General features: G+C 35.1%; 1 protein-coding gene across 4 annotated transcripts in view; it reads right to left on the bottom strand.

Annotated features, from left to right (window-relative positions):
• Positions 1–21,028, bottom strand: part of LOC124365108 (rho guanine nucleotide exchange factor 7) — a 120,491-nt gene that overhangs the window by 56,153 nt on the left and 43,310 nt on the right. For all 4 annotated transcript variants that reach the window (XM_046821050.1, XM_046821049.1, XM_046821051.1 and 1 more), the window contains 3 exons: positions 20,708–20,929; positions 16,204–16,282; positions 7,466–7,611 (listed from right to left, as the gene is read on the bottom strand). In XM_046821050.1, coding sequence (XP_046677006.1) covers positions 7,466–7,611; positions 16,204–16,282; positions 20,708–20,929 — 447 coding nt within the window. The remainder of the gene's footprint in view (positions 1–7,465; positions 7,612–16,203; positions 16,283–20,707; positions 20,930–21,028) is intronic.

Below are 21,028 nucleotides of genomic sequence, written 5' to 3' on the forward strand. Positions count from 1 at the left end.
TGGAAATTTTCCTGATATATTTAAGATTAGTAAGGTTATTCCTGTTCATAAGAAAGGTCCTATAGACAAGCATTGCAACTATAGACTTATTCCTATTATTCCAGCAGTGTCGAAGGTCTTTGAACGGTTGGTACATAAACAAATTGTAGATTATTTAGAGTCAAATAAGTTGTTCAGTGACTGTCAGTTTGGTTTCCGTTCTAATTGCACTACTATAAAAGCGGTACAGGCTCTTGAAGGTGCTTGTTTTGATGGCCTTGAACAAAAAAATTGTGTTAATTTTAGAAGTTACGACCTTTCAAAGGCCTTTGATACTGTTGAACATAGTATTCTAGTCAATAAACTGAAATGTTATGGTTTTAATCAATTAGCTTTAGATCTTTTGAACTCTTATCTGAAAAATAGGTCACAATGTGTATATTTAAATGATGGCTCTTAAATTCTGTAACTAAACTAAAAGTCACAGACGTTTCACTCTGGCCCAAAAATGTAACATCTTTTTTGTTCAAGAGGAGAGAAACACCAACACAAAGGTAGGACAAACCCAATTTTACCAAGCTAAGACGAATGACCTTAAAATAGTATTTATCAATATTAGGTCAGTTTTTAATAAGGTTGAAGCAGTGGAATCGTTCTTAGAAAACGAAGGACCAGATTTTATTTGCTTAGCGGAAACATGGTTAAATAAAGATAAAAATTAATATTTTAAGATGAATAATTATTGTAAAATAGCTGAGAAATATAGAGGGAATACTATTGGTGGCGGGGTGTTGCAATATATGCTCAAATAGGTAGCCTAAACAAACTTAAAGTCAGCCCCTTAAATAAGCTGCAGACTTTATCAGTGGAAAACATTATTTTGTGAAATAATAGAAAAAGTGGAAAAAATGTTTGAATGTTGTGGCCTTCTCATATCCTGTAATGGTAATAGGCCTAGATTTGAATTTATTTTTAATAGTTTTATATAGACCTCCCAGTAGAGATAACTTTTGTGAATTTATTGAACTTTTGGAAGATTCTCTAAGCATGATAAAAAATACTTATTGTTGATCTACTGCTGGTATTTATGTGGTGACTTTAACATTGACAATGTAAAAAGAAAACTTGGGTCAAAGAATGTTTTTACGATGTCTTAGAGTCATACAACCTTCATGTAACACTTAGAACATCTACAAGAGTTACGGAGAAGACTCAACAGTCAACTAGATTATTTCATAACTGATTTACAATCAAACTCATACTGTACTGTAACTTTACCACCGTTGTTATCAGATCATAGTTTTTTATCCTTCAAAATGAACATAGGTACAAATAATGTTATAAAAGAGGAGAATCGAAAAAAAAGAAAATAAATAAATCAAACTTGGCACTGTTTGAATATTTACTGATGACCCAGAATTGGCTGGTAAACCTAGACCATAGTGATCTACAACAAAACGTAGATAAATTGTTTGATGAGTTTTATTCAACTTTCTTGTATATATTTTGATATTTGTTTTCCTAAGATGATTTTTAGTATTAAGGACAAGTCACATGTTAACTGGGTCGATGAAGAAGTTATTATATCCCAGACAAATCTAAAGGATCTGTATTGGCACACTAGAGATAATCCTAGTCACATTGTTAAGTTACAATACGCAAGAGCTAAAAGCCAACATGCCAACTTACTGTCAAGTTAAAAAAACAATTTTACAGGTCGAAGATAAGCAATGCAAAATATATTTGCAAAGAGTCTTGGGACATCGTTTAAACACTTAACATGTGATGAAAATGTAAATACTGTAGTTTTAATATTTATTTAAAGGATAAGGACGAGCTCATTTCTCACCCAAGCAATGTAGCAAATGTTTTTAACAATTATTTTGTAAATGAAATTTTAAAACTAACCGGACCAACGGTGCAAGCTGATGTGAATCAAAAATTCAGACCACCAACATGACTCATCTGATGAATTTATCTTGTGGCCTACAGATGAGGAAAGAAGTTAAGGAAACTATACTTAAAGTTAGTTCGAAGCGTGGTGCTGGTGTGGATGAAATTCCATGTAGCATATTAAAAGTATGTAAAGATATTATTGCAAAGAGCCACTCACTATTATCATTAATAAGTCTTTTGAGGATGGATACTTCCCAAAATGAAATTAAAACCTCCAAGGGTTGTGCCTATACACAAGTGCAATGAAAGAGATCAAGTTAAGCAGTATAGGCCAGTAGCTGTTCAAAGTGTTATTCTCTAAAATAATTGAGGTCATCTTTCTCTGAAAAGATTAATCCCCCTTACTTGGAGAAAAATCAAATTTTGAACAACACCAGTACGGTTTCAGGAAATGTAGGTCCACAACAGATGTAATATTGGATTTTTTAATTGATTTATATGAGAATCTTGATTTAGTGGGTGTGAACAGTTGTGTATATTTTATGATATGACAAAGGCTTTTGATCTACCATCACATGATGTACTTCTCAAGAAGCTGTTAGCTATCGGGATAAGAGGCAGGCCATTGAAGTGGATCCATAGCTACTTGAAGGATAGAAAAATGGTGGTAACTGTACGATATTCAGGAACAGATGGTCTAACTCGACACTACCGTTCAGAGGTTTTCTCCCCCCTATTAACACAGGTGTTCCTCAAGATTCAAATTTGGGCCCGTACTGTTTCTGCTCTATGTGAATGGCTTACCACAATCAATAACAGAAGGTAAGGTCTGCCTATTTGCTGATGATGTTTGTCACTGTTTTGAAGACCTGAACAAGGATTTACTAAGATGCAGAGCACAGGAAGGTCTTAATGAAATGAGCAAATGGTGTCAGGAAAATAAGCTACTGCTAAATAAAGGCAAAACTAAGGCTCTAATGTTTTACAACAGGAAAAAAAACCAGATAGTGCCCCTTTACTACGACTTGAGGGAGCAAGCATAGCAGTAGATGAAAGCGTGAAATATCTTGGCTTAACCATAAGCAGTGACCTAAGGTGGCAACAACACATAGAATCCATATCATCGAGGCTTACTGCAGTATGTTACATGGTGCGAAGGGCTCCAGTCAATTGTGGACGAGAATATGCTTTTGAAGGTGTACTTTGGATGCTTTCACAGTATCATCAGCTATGGAATTATCTTCTGGGGAAATAGTTCAATAGCGCAAAACGAATTTTTTTGATCCAGAAACGCATCATAAGAACTATCTGCAAAGTACCCTATCTAGCTCACTGTAGGGCACTCTTTGTACAGTTAAAGGTGGCTAACATTGCCAGCCATCTATATTCTTGAATCCGCAATAATGGTAAGGAGGAAGTCTGAAATATTTATAAAAAATGACCAAGTACATAAATATGCTACAAGACAAAAGAAGAACGTTTATGTCAGCCAATTAACATCCAGCCTAGCAAGAAGTGGCCCAAGATTCATGTTTGGGAAAATATATAATAGAATCCCAGCTGAAATTAAAGTAATTGAAGATATTTCAAAATTCAAGGACAGCCTTGAAGGAATACTTAATCCAAAGACCCTATTACTCAGTAGAGGAATATTTTACTGAAGAATAGACACTACATGACATGACGACCATGGCGCAACTGCGCTACCAGTGGGAGAATAACAAGAACAAGAAGAAGAACAAGAACAAGAAAACCTGTATTGTACCTCCAAAGTTGAGTGCCGCAAGGCTCAATACTGGGTCAAACATTATTTATTCTTTATATAAATGACCTCCCAGTAAATCTTAATGACAGGTGTGTAAATACTTATCTCTTTGCAGATGACTTGGGGCTGTTGGTTAGTGCTGAATCAGCTTTGGACAGCGTAAATAAACTTAGCGATAAGAATTCTACTGTCTTAGACTGCAAATAAACTTTGTATAAACATTGAAAAAGTTCAAGACCTACATCTCAATTTGTACAGCAAAAGTAGCGATAATAGTATTAAGTTTCTTGGAATACATGTTCAGTCGAATCTCAAGTGGCATGATCATATTAACTATAGAGCCTCTCGAGTTGCTAAAAGGTGTTTTATTAATTAGGGCACTAAAGGATATAATTTCAACCGATTACTTATTGTTTGTATATTATGCTTATGTTCATAGCTGAATCACTTATGGAATCACCTTATGGGGCAATATACATTATGCAACAAAACTTTTTATTCAGCAAAAAAAAGCTGTCATTGATCGCTTGTGTACCTGATAGAGATCACTGTAAAGCTTGATTTGCAAAGTTTAATATTCTAACCCTGCCATCTGTTTATGTATTAAGTGCTTTTATATATGTTAAAGATAACTTGAATGACCTTGTTAGCCTTTGTGATAACCATAACTATTTTACAAGAAATAGGAATGATCTGTTGTTGATGAAGTGTAACTACAGTAAGAAAAAGTTACTACAGTAACTTTAGGTAACCTTAGTAAAAGAAAACAACTTGTGGAAATAAATTATATAAAAAACAACACAAAATACAAGGCCCATTCCAGAACTGCTGATATACAAAGGGGTGTACCACAAGGATCGGTACTGGAACCAGTCCTATTTCTGCTTCTCACAAAAAATGACATGCCAGGATGGATAGCAGAAAATGGACACACCGTTATGTACGCAGACGACACTCTCCTCACGTTTACAGACAGAACACTTGAAATGCTAGAAGAGAAAACAAACTTATAATTCCAGAGAACCAAACAATACTGCTCCACTAACGACATAGTTTTAAATGAAAGCAAAACAGTGCAGATGACCTTCACCACCAGACGCAATAACACAACCATATCACTACCTGGACTACTTACACAAAATACTTAGGCATCATAATTGACTCAAAGCTCTCCTGGAAACCTCACGTAGACCAACTCTGCAAGAAGCTGTGCTCAGGCCTCTATGTCATCCGCAGAATCAAGCAAGTATGCAGCCCGGACTCAGCCAGAGTCGCCTACTTTGCCCTTTTCAAGTCCCACCTAAGCTACGGCATTGCAACATGGGGAGGAGCATCAAAAAACAACCTACAAAGGGTGCTTCTAAAGCAGAAAAGAGCGATTAGATGCCTAGCAGATCTTAACTATCGGGACAGTTGCAGAGAACCTTTTAAAGAGCTGAAAATTCTAACAGCAGTTTCACTTTACATCAGGGAAACAATTATGCACACCATCTCAACAACGCAGCCGAGACATAGAGATCTTCACCAGTATAACACCAGACATGCAGCAAACTTCTCACTTCCCCAACACAAACTAGCTTCAGGTATCTGGGAATCAAATTGTACAATGCTTTACCTGAACATATAAAAAAAATTATCTAGGCCTAGGTTTGAAACCTCCATAAAAAATATGTTGCTTAAGAACTGTATATATAGTGTAAATGAATTTTACAATGCTACTAATAGTATGCTTCATTAACTTAGTTTCACATGTTATAACTTGTTGACGTTGTTACACACTATTGTAGTATCCTGACAATAAATTATTCGATTTGAAAAGAAAACGTATGAACCAATTTTCATGTCTCTAGGATTTTTCAATATAGAATTACCACAGACGGAAAGACCAACAGACAGAAGGACATTCTGCCTTTTGACCTTTTGATTCTGAAATCAATATGTTTCTACCTCGGACAAGAGGGATCTATGAAGTTTCAGGATTTTAGGACTTTTCAATCAAGAGTTACCCCACAGATGGACAGATTGAGAGACGGATGAACAAAGAAACAATTTCAAGAATGCTGCTGTTTGGTTATCATACTAATTTTACAAATTATTCGTCTCATCCACTCCCACTCAATAAATGCTAAGAAAACTCTGTACTACTATAAAACAAAAATAAACAATCCAAAGATATAATGCAAGTACTTTTCATGTACTTCTTCTAATAAACTGATATGTAGCTTACATCAACGGATTTATATCATCTGCTTTTCTGACAATAGTAGTGTTTCAAACAACTAAATATTACTGTAAAACTATTAGACAAACTTGTCCGTTGTTGAACAAATATTTAAAATCTCTTGAAACCATAAATAAGTAAGCTTAAACTATGTAGTGAAGATAGTTTACCACCACTGCACTTTTCGTACATGAAACAGGTGATGAAAAATTGCTACCCCATAAGGTTAAATGCTTAGATTAAATAAAATTATATTATATGGTACTTGAATTTTAAATTGTAATTATAAATAATTGCCTACAAAAGAGAAAACTGTTGAAGCTCTAACTGAACACACCACAGAGTTTAAGCAGCACAGGAGGAGAGGATGTATGGTTGGCATGTAAACTACTGAAAAAAATATAAATCTTTCTACTAATACAAGTTAGTTTTACTATTATGGCTACCACATTTTAGCTGCAGAGTTCAAATGGTATTTTAGTGTAAAAAGCACTTCATATCAATGATAAACCAAAAAAAAAAAAGAAATGTTGAGATTATTACATGCTTCTGGAGTCATATTAGACCCACAGTCACTTTAATTAACTGTCACGTAAATCCAACCAAGCAAACACACAGACGTTGTTATTTCACACGAAAGCTTTTGTTATTACGAGCAAGTAAACGTGTGTGTGCTTGCCTGGTGGCCGTTTGACCGCCGACGCGGGAATCCTCATCTTGAGACACCAATGAGCATACATCGCAGACCGGTAGGTGGGCGTGGAGGCAGAAGGTGTGGGCTGAGGGGAGGTTCTCGGTGTGGACCCGAATGGTGAGGAACACACGCACTGGGCTTCATAGTTTCCTGATCCCTCTGACTCTGCCGGCAATGAGTTGTCAGGGGCAGGAGTTGTGAGCTCCGGAGACGCAAGGATATCAGCCAAACCGGAATCAGTGGACCGATGGCTGCTCGAACACTGGTAGCCGTCGCCTTGCACAAAATGGTAACTGTAGCTTCGGTGCAATGGTCTGATGTGTTCCTCTTCGGGTGAAGAATCTTTCACTATTTCCGCCACTGGTATCATCATTGGAGGAAGGTCTAGGCTAGAGGAATGTGAAGGCTGGATGAAAGAACTACTACATAGAACTGGAAGGCTTTGGTAGTGGCTCTGGAGATTGTTGTGAACACCTAAGGAGTGGGGCATGGCAGTGGCACTGTCCATACGTGAGAGGTCGGGGTAGCCCCCGCCGGCAGGCCTGCTTATCGTCAGTGTACTTCTGTAGGGACCCTTGATGTAACCGAGACAACTGCTGCCCTCGCTTCTCTCACCAGTTCTATCCGATGAAGCACATTCTGACCTCGACTGTCTGCCACTGTAATTACTCTCACTCTCAGAACTTTCAGTTTCTGAAATCCAAGTTCGAACTGCTTCCTGAGGATAGATTACACACTCCACCTTGTGACTCCTGCGGTCTTTCCGTCGTCTGCGCACTAAGTCCGTTCTCACAGCACTAAACTCACTGTAGAGAAGGCATTTTAGAAGTTTCCTCGTGATGACCCCCCGTCTCACAAGTCGGGCAAAGTATGCTGCTAGCCTAGAATAAGGAGTGTTCTTGAAACTTACGGAGTTGTGTGGAGGAGGCTGAGGTCGAACGGTGGGGGAGGGAGATGACACTCGCACACTGCGTATCTGTTGTCGGATTGTGTCCACCCACATCTGCTGGTCTTCCTTCGTCTGGCAGATAGCCACGATTCTCTCTATCATAGGACCTGCACAAACCAGACAGTTGTCTTTTTTATTTCAAATAAATAATATAAAATATAAATAAAATGTGTTTATTGTTTCTCATTCAAATACATGTAAATAGAGTATACAAAAATATTAAATAGAGTAAAATAGAGTAGCTTTAGAAAAATATACCAGCCCATAAAAATCTTGCACTTGGGCTATAATAAAAGTCATCATCAGCTTTTTAGTTGAAAGAAAAAAAAAAACTAAGCAGCAAACCCATGTTCTGCAATAACAATATGAAAATACAGGCAAATTTAATTGTAAACAAACCGAAATTACTCTAAACCATTAAAATAACACATGTTAATTAAAAAAATCAAACCCACCTTCAATATAAAAACATACATTTATAAATTAAGAACAAAATATTTTTACTGAACAACCAAATATAAATTTTCAACATCTTTTAACACTTTTACTCAACAACCAAACCTTTAGTCTTTTTTTAAATATATATAGATCTATTAATTTTAGTCTCATTTGGAATAAAATTTCAAACTTATAACTTAAAAACATAAAACATTTCTGAAATAAAGAACAGTTTGGCTTAGGCAATCGCAAATACTGTTGATTACTGAATCTAGTAGTATAAATAGTTGTCAATAACAGGTCAGTGTTATCACTTAATACAAAAAAATTACTAAAACTTAAAAAAGAATAATTATTTCAACGGTAAAAATATAATTTCTAACAAACAGTGGGAATGAATCTTCTCTACTATTAGCATTACATACTGATCTTATACATTTTTTCTGATGGACTATTAAACTAGATAAATTAGAAACATATGAACAAACCCACAACCAACCCATACTCCAGTCTATAATTAATCATTTAAGAAAAATAAGCCTGTCTCATTACTGGGGGCGCCCTAAGTGATGATCGCAGAGACTTTTTCAAAGAACTTATATTATGAGGTTTCCATGATAAATGTTCATCTAGAGTCAAACCTAGATACCAAAATGAACACTTTATAAACAGCTGTTGCACAGTTTATTTTGACGAATTGCTGTCAACCAGTTGGGATGTCTTAAACCAATTCAAAGGGACACCTCGAATACCAGCAGCTTCCAATTTGTTTAGCAGCAAACCATGATTAATGGTATCAAAGGCTTTCCATATATCAAAAAATAAACCAGTTACTTTGTTACAAGAAATATTATTCAAACCATTAAAACCATTTTCCAAATTGTTGTAATACCAGTTCTGTACAGAATCCCTTTCTAAAACCAAATTGAAATTTAGAAAAAAGATCTATTCATTTCTAAAAACTTTAACTTTGACTAATTTTTCTAATAATTTTGACAAAACGGGAAGTAAAGAAATGGGATGACAATTTTCTACTTAAAGTCTGTCTCTTTTTTAAATATAGGTATTACTGTAGCAATCTTAAGCACATCCGGAAAGCATCCAGAACTAATGCTTTTATTAAATAGATTAAAAAGTACCAGAGATAATTCTTCTGACATTTTAAATATTAACCTTGATGATGTGCTTAATATCATCGGAGATTCATTATTAGAATGAATCAACTAGGTTATTAGGAATGTTGACAAAATTTTTAAAACAACAACGTTGTTAAAACAGTTAGCAATTTAACAATATCAGTTATTAGATTATTGTTCTGTAATGTTACTTTACTACTACTGGATGAATTTCCTTTTATAATAAAATTGACTAAATTCCACAGTTGATTTGAATTATTACTGTATTCTTAGAACTTATCAGTGTAATATCTGTGTTTAGCTTTTCTCATCCATGTTGATAACTTGCATTGAATTTATAAAAATTTTCTGTATTCTTTGTATAGGGATATTTTTTTAAAAGCTCTATACAACTTATCTCTAATAGTAAAAGCCTTAGATAATCCAACACTCATCCATAGTTTTAACTTTTAAGATTTAACATTAGTGTTTTTTAGGTTATCAGTATGTTTATTTTTATCGATCAAAGTGGACAATTAATCATGAAACAAATTAAATTAATGTGAAGTATGATTCTTCCTCTTTACAAAGATATGAATTTTATCACAATCAGATAATATTTACTCAAAAAAAAAAAAAAAAAAAAAAACGTAAACGGCCGGATTTCCGGTGCTGCCACTTAGACAAGGCCTACCGCTCCTTATATCCGGTGCCTGCCACTTTCAGAGTTAACAACAAAAGGAAATATAAGCAAATAATGTTTTAATATGATATTCTCTTAAAATACTAATCTGAGAAGAAGTTGAAACAGATAATTAGCCAACTCACAATTTACCATCACCATTCCCTCCTATGCTGTGCGAGTATTAAATGTTTAAAATTATAAATAATGTACAGTTAAGTACTTTTAGAGAACACTACTGATGTAAATACATTTTATAGTGAGGTTTTATTATTGTGGCATACAAATATTCGTGTAAACAAAAATTTTGATTCATTTATTGCATATTTTAATTGCTTTCATGTAAAACCTCAAATAATTGTATTGTCTGAGTCTTGGTTGGTAAGTGAGAAGGAAGCCGTTTTATATAATATTAAAAGTTATCAAATATTTGCATCTTGCAACTATGCTGTGAGAAGAAGTAGTGGTGTCATTGTTTATATACATCAGTCTATAACATCAGTTCTGTGTGAGTGTGATATACCTGGTTGTAATGTGGTTTTGGTTTCACGTTGTTTAAATAATATTTCTTTTTGTGTTTTAGGTTTATATCATTGGCATTTATCATTAGCAAGTAATTTTCATAATTTCACGTGCTTTTTATCAAAAATTAAATTTTATAATATTATATGTTTGGGTGATTTTAATATTAACATTTAATCAGAAAATAGTGATTAATTTTTTGATTCAATGGCTAGACTTAGATTTTAGCAACTTATTGACTTAGATATATATATACAGGGTCATCGAAAAATAATGCCTAGATTTTAAATAACTGTCATAAAAAAACTATTAAAGGTAATTTAAAGGCTGTAGTCTTAAAATGTGCGGAAAGAAATACATTTTTTCTTCATACCTTAGTATGTTTCAATGTGAGCACCGTTCGTTGCCCTGCAGATATCAAGTCTGTAGTCAACTTCCTGCCACGTGCGTCCAATCATATCTGGCGTAACAGTTAAGATTGCGGAAGAAATTCGCTCCCGAAGATGGTCTAAATCCTGAATCTTTTCTGCGTAAACTATATTTTTTATGTACCCCCAGAAAAAGAAATCCAAAGGGGTAAGATCAGGACTTCTAGGAGACCATGAAATGGGGCCTGCTCTACCAATCCAACCGTTTGGGAAGTGTGCGTTTAGTGCAGCGCGTACCTCGCGATGGTAGTGAGGTGGAGCCCCATCTTGCATAAAAATGATTCGCTGTCCAGTCTGTTGTACGATATCGTCTAATTGGGGGAACACAAACAGTTCAAGCATGTCCAGGTAAACTAGGCCTGTAATGGTTTTTTCTACAAAAAAGAAAGGTCCAATAACTTTGTCATGAAATAACGCGCACCACACATTGAGTTTGGGAGAATCACGCACATACTCGTGGATTTCGTTTGGCTGTTGCGATCCCCATACACGGCAATTGTGACGATTTACACATCCATTTATGTGAAACGTAGCTTCATCATTAAACAACACTCTCTGTAGAGAATTTGGATTATCATCAATTTCATTTAACATAAAACTTGCAAATTGAGTTCGTTTAGGGCGGTCGGTAGGTTTTATTTGCTGTTTTATCTGAATTTTATACGCATGAAGTCTTAGCCGTTTGTGCAGTACATTTTGTATTGTTGTTTTTGGAATGTTTAGTTGAAGACTTCGTCAAGCAATGGAATTTTTTTGGGCTCCTAACACAAGATTGCCGGATACGCTCAACATTCTCTTCTGATGTTCTTGGTCGGCCTGGTCTAGATTTTTTGCCGACGGTCCCTGTTTCCCTAAACTGGTTAAACCATCGAACGATAGCTTTGTTATCAGGTGCTGTTTGACCCGGATATGTTCTCCGAAAGAGCCGCTGTACACTGACAATTGACTTTGACTCCGCGTACCAAATCACGCACTGTGCTTTTTTGTTGCACGGTCAACATCGTACTGAGCGGCGGCGCGTCTGTGGCCAGCCGACCTTGATGATTGCGCAGCTTGCCTGCGCATCACAAAGACAGGGAAACACAATCAGACGAACTAAAAACAAAACTTGCGTTCACCAGTTATCGTCCAGTGAAAGAATTACTCATTTAACATGAAAGGTTTTGATGTTATAATTTTATTAAATCTAGGCATTATTTTTCGATGACACTGTATATACCGGGTGAGTTTTTTAAAGTGATCCAATAGCTAACTTTTTAATTACACGACTTAGCACCACACTTTAAATTTAGAACTTGCTCAATTTTAAGTTTTACTCAGGAATACACTTTCAAATTTTTTGAAGATGGCCACCATTTTCCAATATGGTGTCCAACTTTAAAATCTTTTATGGAACACTCTGTATTTTATGTTGTTTTTAGATTCTTCTCTAAAAAATAAGACATTTTTGCTATTGAGAGTTTTTCAATATCTCTAATAGTTCAGGAGCTACGTGGACTGGAAGTTTTCATCATCAGTGGCATGAACTCTTAAAGCAAGTTTAATCAATGTTAGTTTTATGTGTTGTTAGTGTTTTGTTATGTGTGTAGTTTGTATGTGTTTTGATATTAGACATATTTTATGCTGAGCATTAATCATTTTGATTTGATATTCATTTAAATTTTCTACTAAATGTTTAGTAAAAAAAGATTTGAGATAAAAAAAATTTCAAAACCAGCGACTTAGATAGATCACAGTTAAACGAACACATTAAAAGAATACATATTTTATTGAACACATTTAAAAATTATATAAAAAATTATTATTGTAATAGCAATACCAAAACAAAGGACCAGTTTTAATAGCTTAATAACTTTACAAATTTAAATGAAATGTTCGAAGTGCCGCCCTTCTGTCTCAATTCACTTTCTGAGTCGTTGCACATGCACTATTTGTACCCTGATTAAAAAGTCTTCGCCAACTGAGCTACATTCGTTGCGTATCCTTTCATTCATGTCTTCGAGAGTTGTAGGGGGCGTGCGGTACACCTTATCCTTTATGGCTCCCCACAGAAAAAATCCAGAAGAGAAAGGTCAGGTGATCGAGGAGGCCACACTACCTAAAACTTCCAGTCCACGTAGCTCCTGAACTATTAGAGATATTAAAAAACTCTCAATAGCAAAAATGTCTTATTTTTTAGAGAAGAATTTAAAAACAACATAAAATACAGGGTGTTCCATAAAAGATTTTAAAGTTGGCCACCATATTGGAAAATGGCGGCCATCTTCAAAAAATTTGAAAGTGTATTACTGAGTGAAACTTAAAATTGAGCAAGATCCAAATTTAAAGTGGGGTGCTAAGTCGTGTAATTAAAAAGTTAGCTATTGGATCACTTTAAAAAACTCACCCAGTATATTATAGGGTTTTTTGTCAATTCCCTATAAATTAAAAATAAGCGCTTGTACAAATTTTGTAAACATACAAGGCAAAACCAGAAAGTAAGTGTGCTGAGGCTCTTGTCCAGAAGGATTTTTTTCCAACATGTTGGCTACACTGCCATGCAGCAATCGGTTCAAGATCAGTATGTTGAGAACTGTCAATGCGACAATACGTTTCATGAAAAATGTCAATATAATCTCCTGCTAAGTGCAACCATTACTAAGTGATTGTGTATCAAGAATACTCATAACTGATTATTATGTTCAGCAAGGACTAGAATTAAAACTCTCAATAGCTGTAATAGAGTTTTTTCTAAAATTAAATTGTGCTATCCATTAAAAACTTATTTATAAGAAAAGTTTGAATGAAATCTTCTGATAATCACGACCAAATTTCAGGGCTAGCACAACGAGATTTTGTGTAAAAATACAATATCCTTTTACCAGAACACAAATTCAACATGTCAATGTTCTGAGTATTGATTTCAGTTGTGGATGCTCTGTTGTTTCTGTATACAAAAAATATCAAAATTCAAACAATGATCAAGTACTAAAAGCAACAAAATCCTGAGAGGTATAAAAGCAAAGGAAATTCATGCAGAATTTTAGAACACACTGAGAGACTCTGCTCCTTCATACTCAAATGCTAAATAGAAAACAAGTTTAACCCTAAACATGGGTGTACCAGATATCCAGCCTGTAAGTACATGCTTTTTTATGCAACTTTTTAAAGAATCAATAATCTTCAATAACTTTTAAAATCATAAAAAAGAAAGAAGCAAAGAACAAGATATAAGTACCGATTTTGCTCAGTCTGATTTAATTTGCATCCTCTACAATTGTAAAGTCAAGTCTGTAGGAGGATGGTTTTCTGGGACAAAATAAATTAATGCTAAATTATCTTTACCTTTATAAAACAATTACTGGAGAATACTGTAGCACAAGATAAATTAAAAAAGCCCGGTTTGCAAAGAATGTCATCTTTCATCAAGACAATTCATGTCCTTGCCACACACGATGTGTTGTTGCTATGGCAAAATTGCATGAAGTAGGAAACAAATTGTTACACACATTTTCTGTATTTGGCTCCATCAGATATTTATCTCTTCTCTCAGCTCACATATTCTTTGTTAGACGGAGATTCTATTAAAAAGAACAACTGACAGCCAAGGATGACAGATAGTTTGCAGATCTACAGCAATCTGATTTTTCAAGATTGTGTCCAGATATTGGAGTATTGCTGAACCAAGTAGAGTACAGGGAAACTAGGTTACATTGAACGTTTGTACTTAAAACTCCTTCTAATAAATATGTCACAAAATGTAATCAGTATAAATGTTGTACAATCAATGTATGCTTTCGAATCAGATTTGACAATTCTGGATTCCACCTCTACGAAATATAATAAAAACACTGCTGGACAATAATAATTTTTATAACCCCATTTTATTGTATATAACATTGTTGGTGACTTTAAAATGTGTTCAGCATATGGAAAGAGTACTAATGGCAAGAAGCCAGCACTGAATATGTTTCATGTATGCCACATTTTGTATTATAATACTGTGAGGGCATTTCAAAGTCACTAACCTATGTATAGAGTGTATTCTGATATAGCAAGAAGCCAGCACTGAATATGTTTCATGTATGCCACATTTTGTATTATAATACTGTGAGGGCATTTCAAAGTCACTAACCTATGTATAGAGTGTATTCTGATATAGCAAGAAGCCAGCACTGAATATGTTTCATGTATGCCACATTTTGTATTATAATACTGTGAGGGCATTTCAAAGTCACTAACCTATGTATAGAGTGTATTCTGATATAGCAAGAAGCCAGCACTGAATATGTTTCATGTATGCCACATTTTGTATTATAATACTGTGAGGGCATTTCAAAGTCACTAACCTATGTATAGAGTGTATTCTGATATAGCAAGAAGCCAGCACTGAATATGTTTCATGTATGCCACATTTTGTATTATAATACTGTGAGGGCATTTCAAAGTCACTAACCTATGTATAGAGTGTATTCTGATATAGCAAGAAGCCAGCACTGAATATGTTTCATGTATGCCACATTTTGTATTATAATACTGTGAGGGCATTTCAAAGTCACTAACCTATGTATAGAGTGTATTCTGATATAGCAAGAAGCCAGCACTGAATATGTTTCATGTATGCCACATTTTGTATTATAATACTGTGAGGGCATTTCAAAGTCACTAACCTATGTATAGAGTGTATTCTGATATAGCAAGAAGCCAGCACTGAATATGTTTCATGTATGCCACATTTTGTATAAATGTGAGGGCATTTCAAAGTCACTAACCTATGTATAGAGTGTATTCTGATATAGCAAGAAGCCAGCACTGAATATGTTTCATGTATGCCACATTTTGTATTATAATACTGTGAGGGCATTTCAAAGTCACTAACCTATGTATAGAGTGTATTCTGATATAGCAAGAAGCCAGCACTGAATATGTTTCATGTATGCCACATTTTGTATTATAATACTGTGAGGGCATTTCAAAGTCACTAACCTATGTATAGAGTGTATTCTGATATAGCAAGAAGCCAGCACTGAATATGTTTCATGTATGCCACATTTTGTATTATAATACTGTGAGGGCATTTCAAAGTCACTAACCTATGTATAGAGTGTATTCTGATATAGCAAGAAGCCAGCACTGAATATGTTTCATGTATGCCCACATTTTGTATTATAATACTGTGAGGGCATTTCAAAGTCACTAACCTATGTATAGAGTGTATTCTGATATAGCAAGAAGCCAGCACTGAATATGTTTCATGTATGCCACATTTTGTATTATAATACTGTGAGGGCATTTCAAAGTCACTAACCTATGTATAGAGTGTATTGTGATATAGCAAGAAGCCAGCACTGAATATGTTTATGTATCTATTATAATATGTGAGCATTGTCTCTTGTATTTGTGATATATGAATATCATTTGACTTTGTGAGCATTGTAAAGTCACTAACCTATGTATAGAGTGTATTCTGATATAAATGACTAACAAGAAATGTGGAACATAAATACAATGACTTTTATAACTCATATAGCTCACCTGCAATTTCAAAGGCATTTTTGTGACTCTCTGTGTCTTCTAACTTATTAATACTGATGCCAGTTAGAGGCAACTTTCCCTGAAAAAGAAAAATAATTAATAACTGATTGATAAAATACTGTTGTACTGTGTAACAACAACATAAAGTAGTATTGTGTCATAACATAACAACATAACACTTGTGAAACGTGTATACTATTATAGTACCTCTTACAAACATAAATAAGTGACACAGTCAGCAGTAGTGCTGTTAATATGTATGTACTCTCAACTTTCTATTATCATTTATTTATTCTTGTAAAAGTGAGTAACAGTCTACAGTATTTCTCTTCTTTGACTAGTGGGTTGTTCTTTGCAATCATAATACCCCTAAAAGTAAATTTATGCCTTTGATTAGTGGGTTGTTCTTTGCAATCATATTAATTATTATTAATTATATATATATATATATATATATATATATATATATATAATTAATAATAATTAATATATATATATATATATATATATTAATATATTAATAACTATTAAATTATTAATATTGATTTTCCTTTATTTTGTACGTTTTGATAATTTGTGTACTTATGTAAATTTAATTTCATAAAGTGTATAATTTTTTCTAATTTATAACTTAAATGCTTTATCTCCTACAATATATATTACAGTGTAACGTAACACTCATGGCACACCTATTGCATGTCCCAGGTCATCCACTGCTCTTACTGACACAGTGTTCCCCATCTCATTGTTTTTATTATTATTAAAATAATGGTCAACTTCTTCAATCATAAAAAAACTCAGATATATTTATTTTAAGCTTTTTCCCACAAAATTAATACTATACTATATATATATATATATATATATATATATATATATATATATATATATATATATTTACTATACAATTAATAATGCCAAACGTTTAATTGCTAACCATTCCTTCCAATCCAAAAAAGTAACACCCACCAATTTTATAAATATTATTTTACTAAATAAGACAAATGCAACAACAAATACGAAACAAATCAGATTATTGCTTTTCCTGATCTGACAACCCACAATGAATCAGCAAGAAATTATAACACTAAAAAGAAATGAAAAATATACTATCCATTAGACAAATCAGAAACTATGTAGAAAGTGTTTTTGTTTTTCTGCTAGATAGGACATGCATTTAGGCAAGCATTTAACCCTCCCAGCGTTAGAAGTCAATTATTCGATGTCGAAGTACACCGCTGGAGTGTCAGTTATCGAATAATCGACGGGTACACAGTAGTTTACAAAGACGCCGCTAGATGCGTTTCTATCGCAACAAACGTCAAGTATCGTATATCGTTGTAAAGAGCAGATTACAAGCTTTCTGCCATGTACTGTCTCAAGGCAGTTATAATGTTTGGTGAGCTGTACAGCTTGTAGAAAAACAATGACGTGTTACTGACAGCTGTTCTTGCACAACAGGTTGCCGTGGCGTTGTTTTGTTGTGGTCAGTTCGTGTTTATAGTTGGTTATCTTTTGAAAATGAGTGACAATTTACGTTCTCAATCTAGTCCTATACGGAATATATTAGACGAAGTGATTTCTAGTGAAGATGAGAGCAATGGAAGCCACATTGATGTGGGAAATATTTCATCTGACCATTCGTTAACAGATTTTTCATCGGGCAGCGGCGAGGAATACGTTCCCGGTTATGAAGACTTGGAAACATCTGACAGAGAAAATCCAGGTAATGAAGATGATATTTCTGATAATGGTAGTGTTGTCGGTGATAGGCCTGCAGGCCATTTGAATCCATGGCTCAGAATTTATCCCCCAGAGCCAGAAAAGGACATTAGGCTGTAGTTCCAAGTCAGAAATCCTGGTATCAAAAACTGCCCTCCTCGTAATAGTAGGCCTATTGAGTACTTGAATTTGTTTCTAACTGCAGCTTTTTTGGCAATTACTAACTAGAGAAACTAATGCATATGCTGACAGAGCAATAGCTAAAAAACGAAATGAGGGAACCCTATCGAGAAATTCAAGATGGACAAAATGGTCACCAGTCACAGTAGCTGAGATGAAAAAATTTATGAAATTGACCATAAATATGGGGATTATTATTAAAAAAAATGTGAAGCACTTTTGGGATGTTAGGACCTCTCAGGGCACACCATTTTTTTCCATGGTTATGAAATCAAGCAGATATTTTCTAATAAGTGGTTTTTTGCATCTGTCATCAGCAGTGAACATTGAAATAGGTCAGCCCGGTTATGATCCCTGGCAAAAAGTAAGATACTTTCTTGACCATCTAAATTTAGCTTTTGCTAGGCACTTTGTACCTTTCCAAAGTGTTTGCATCGATGAAAGCCTAATTGGGATGAAGAATAGGTGCACCTTCATCCAGTATCTTCCCAACAAAAAACATAAACAATATGGGATCAAAAAATTTGAGGCCTGCGATAGCTCAACAAACTACGTATTGTGTGTTGAACTTTATAGTGGAACTGACTATCCAGCAGTTCAGCGCAATGATATAAATGAACCAGTCTTGTTCACCGAGAGAGTTGTGATGAATATTATGGATAAATGTGGACTCTTGGACAAGGGCTACCATTTGTTTACAGACCAGTTCTATACGAAAATTCCACTAGTAAATATTCTGTTGTACAGAAAGACCTTTTTAACAGGTACCATAAATAAAAACTCTAAGCCCAGAGAAACCATATATTTCAGGAAAGGAGATTTGCTGGTTGTCGGGTTCAAGCAGAGAGCTGGTAAAAAGCCTGTGTTTGCTCTGACAACTGCATGTCATGCAGAGGATCAGCTGATTAGAAGCAAAAAAGGCCTGGAAGGGATGAAACTTCTCATTCATAAGTATAATCAGGATATGGGAGATGTGGATGTAAGCGATAAGTGTGTGTTTCACACTACTTGCAACCGCCAGACAACTAAGTACTGGAAGAAAATATTTTTCAATCTGTTTGATTTGGCTCTTTTCAACGCTTATGTTCTATACTCCCTAAACAAACTGCTGTATGGGTGCTGAAAAGCCCATGGACAGGAGAAATTTTATTGTAAGCATCGTGGACACTCTTGCTGCCAGTGAAGAGCCTGTGGTTGTAGGACCTGCTGGTGACGCTGGACCTGATCCTCATCGACTGGAGCGTCTTCCTGGGGTCCAAATGAGGAAGTGTGTTGTTTGCGATAAAGGAAGATCCACCTTCTGGTGTCCAGGATGCAACTGTGGTGTGCATCCCAAGTGCTACCACTTACAAAAACACTTTTGGAGGCCTATGAGGGGTGGAAAAAAGAGAAGGCGACGGGAAACCAGTAGCAGTTCCTCTGACTGAGCAATATCAGTCTTTTCCAAGAGTGTACATAGTTTCGTTTTTTAGTTGTAATTATTCTAAAACTATATATAATGATCTAAGTGTTTATATTTTCTAACAGAAGACTAAATTCTGGACAAAATGGCTATTTTGGATTTTTGAACTTTTTGTTTGTGTGTTTTCTAGGGGGGGTGCAAAGTTTTCAAACAAAAATTTTTTTTTCCATTTTCAAGGAAAAAAAGTTTATAAAATGCAAGGTAAGGTTATTACATTTAATTTTTATGTAATCTCTATTCATTTGTGAATAAAATGATATATAACAATGCATGGTTTTGTTAGTAAATATGACAGCTGTATATTTAAAAAAAACCCTTACAAATGGTAGAAAATGGCTGTGACGCCAAGAGGTGTTAGAGTGGACGCTTGGAGGGTTAAAACTCAAGAAACTACACAGAAAATATTGTTTTAGTGATGTAGCAGATTCTGCAGAACAATAGACATTACAGTTTGTGGCATACTATTAGCCAAATGGTTAATGTGTACTCTCAATTTAATTTCATCACACACTTATAAACAACTCTTGTACATATGATTAAGTGAGACTACCCCACATGCAGAACTTACCTCACAGTTAAAAACACTCATGGTCTGGTTGATGCTCGGTATAAGCAGGAAAGTGAGGAACATGACCTAATACCGAGCCCATGTGCAGAACTAACCTCATAGATAAAGACACTCATAATCTGTTTGATGCTCAGCATGAGCAGGGTTGTGGGAAACAGGACCAAGTAGCGATATAAATGGGGTCTGGTTCCAATGCTACCGAGCCCATGTGCAGAACTTACCTCACGGATAAAGACACTCATAATCTGTTTGATGCTCAGCATGAGCAGGGTTGTGGGAAACAGGACCAAGTAGTGATATAAATGGGGTCTGGCTCCACTGCTACCGAGCCCATGTGCAGAACTTACCTCATAGATAAAGACACTCATAATCTGTTTGATGCTCAGCATGAGCAGGGTTGTGGGAAACAGGACCAAGTAGTGATCTAAATGGGGTCTGGTTCCACTGCTACCGAGCCCATGTGCAGAACTTACCTCATAGATAAAGACATTCATAATGTGGTTGATTTTCAGCATGAGCAGGAAAGTGGGGAGTATGACCTAATACCAACCAAATCCTAATGCAGAACTTACCTCATAGATAAATGCACTCATACGCTGACTAACGCTCAACATTAGCAGGGTTGTGGGAAACAGGACCAAGTAGCGATCTCTATGGTCTGGCCCCACTGCTACTGAGCCCATGTGCAGAATATCGCCTAGGTGGGTCAGGTCCTCACCCTCCCATCCCCGCACGCCTCCACTCACCACTTCTAGCTCCATCTCTTTCTGTCGCCTCATCACGCAGCAAGCAGACTGTCAACACATTTTTCATATTATAGCAAATACTTAAAAAAGTGTGTATGGCTATATTTAACTTTGTAATGACTAATTTAGTTTACTGGTAGGAAATAG

This window comes from Homalodisca vitripennis, chromosome 6 (assembly GCF_021130785.1).
Source record: "Homalodisca vitripennis isolate AUS2020 chromosome 6, UT_GWSS_2.1, whole genome shotgun sequence".
In the NCBI taxonomy this organism is placed as follows: Eukaryota; Metazoa; Arthropoda; class Insecta; order Hemiptera; family Cicadellidae; genus Homalodisca; species Homalodisca vitripennis.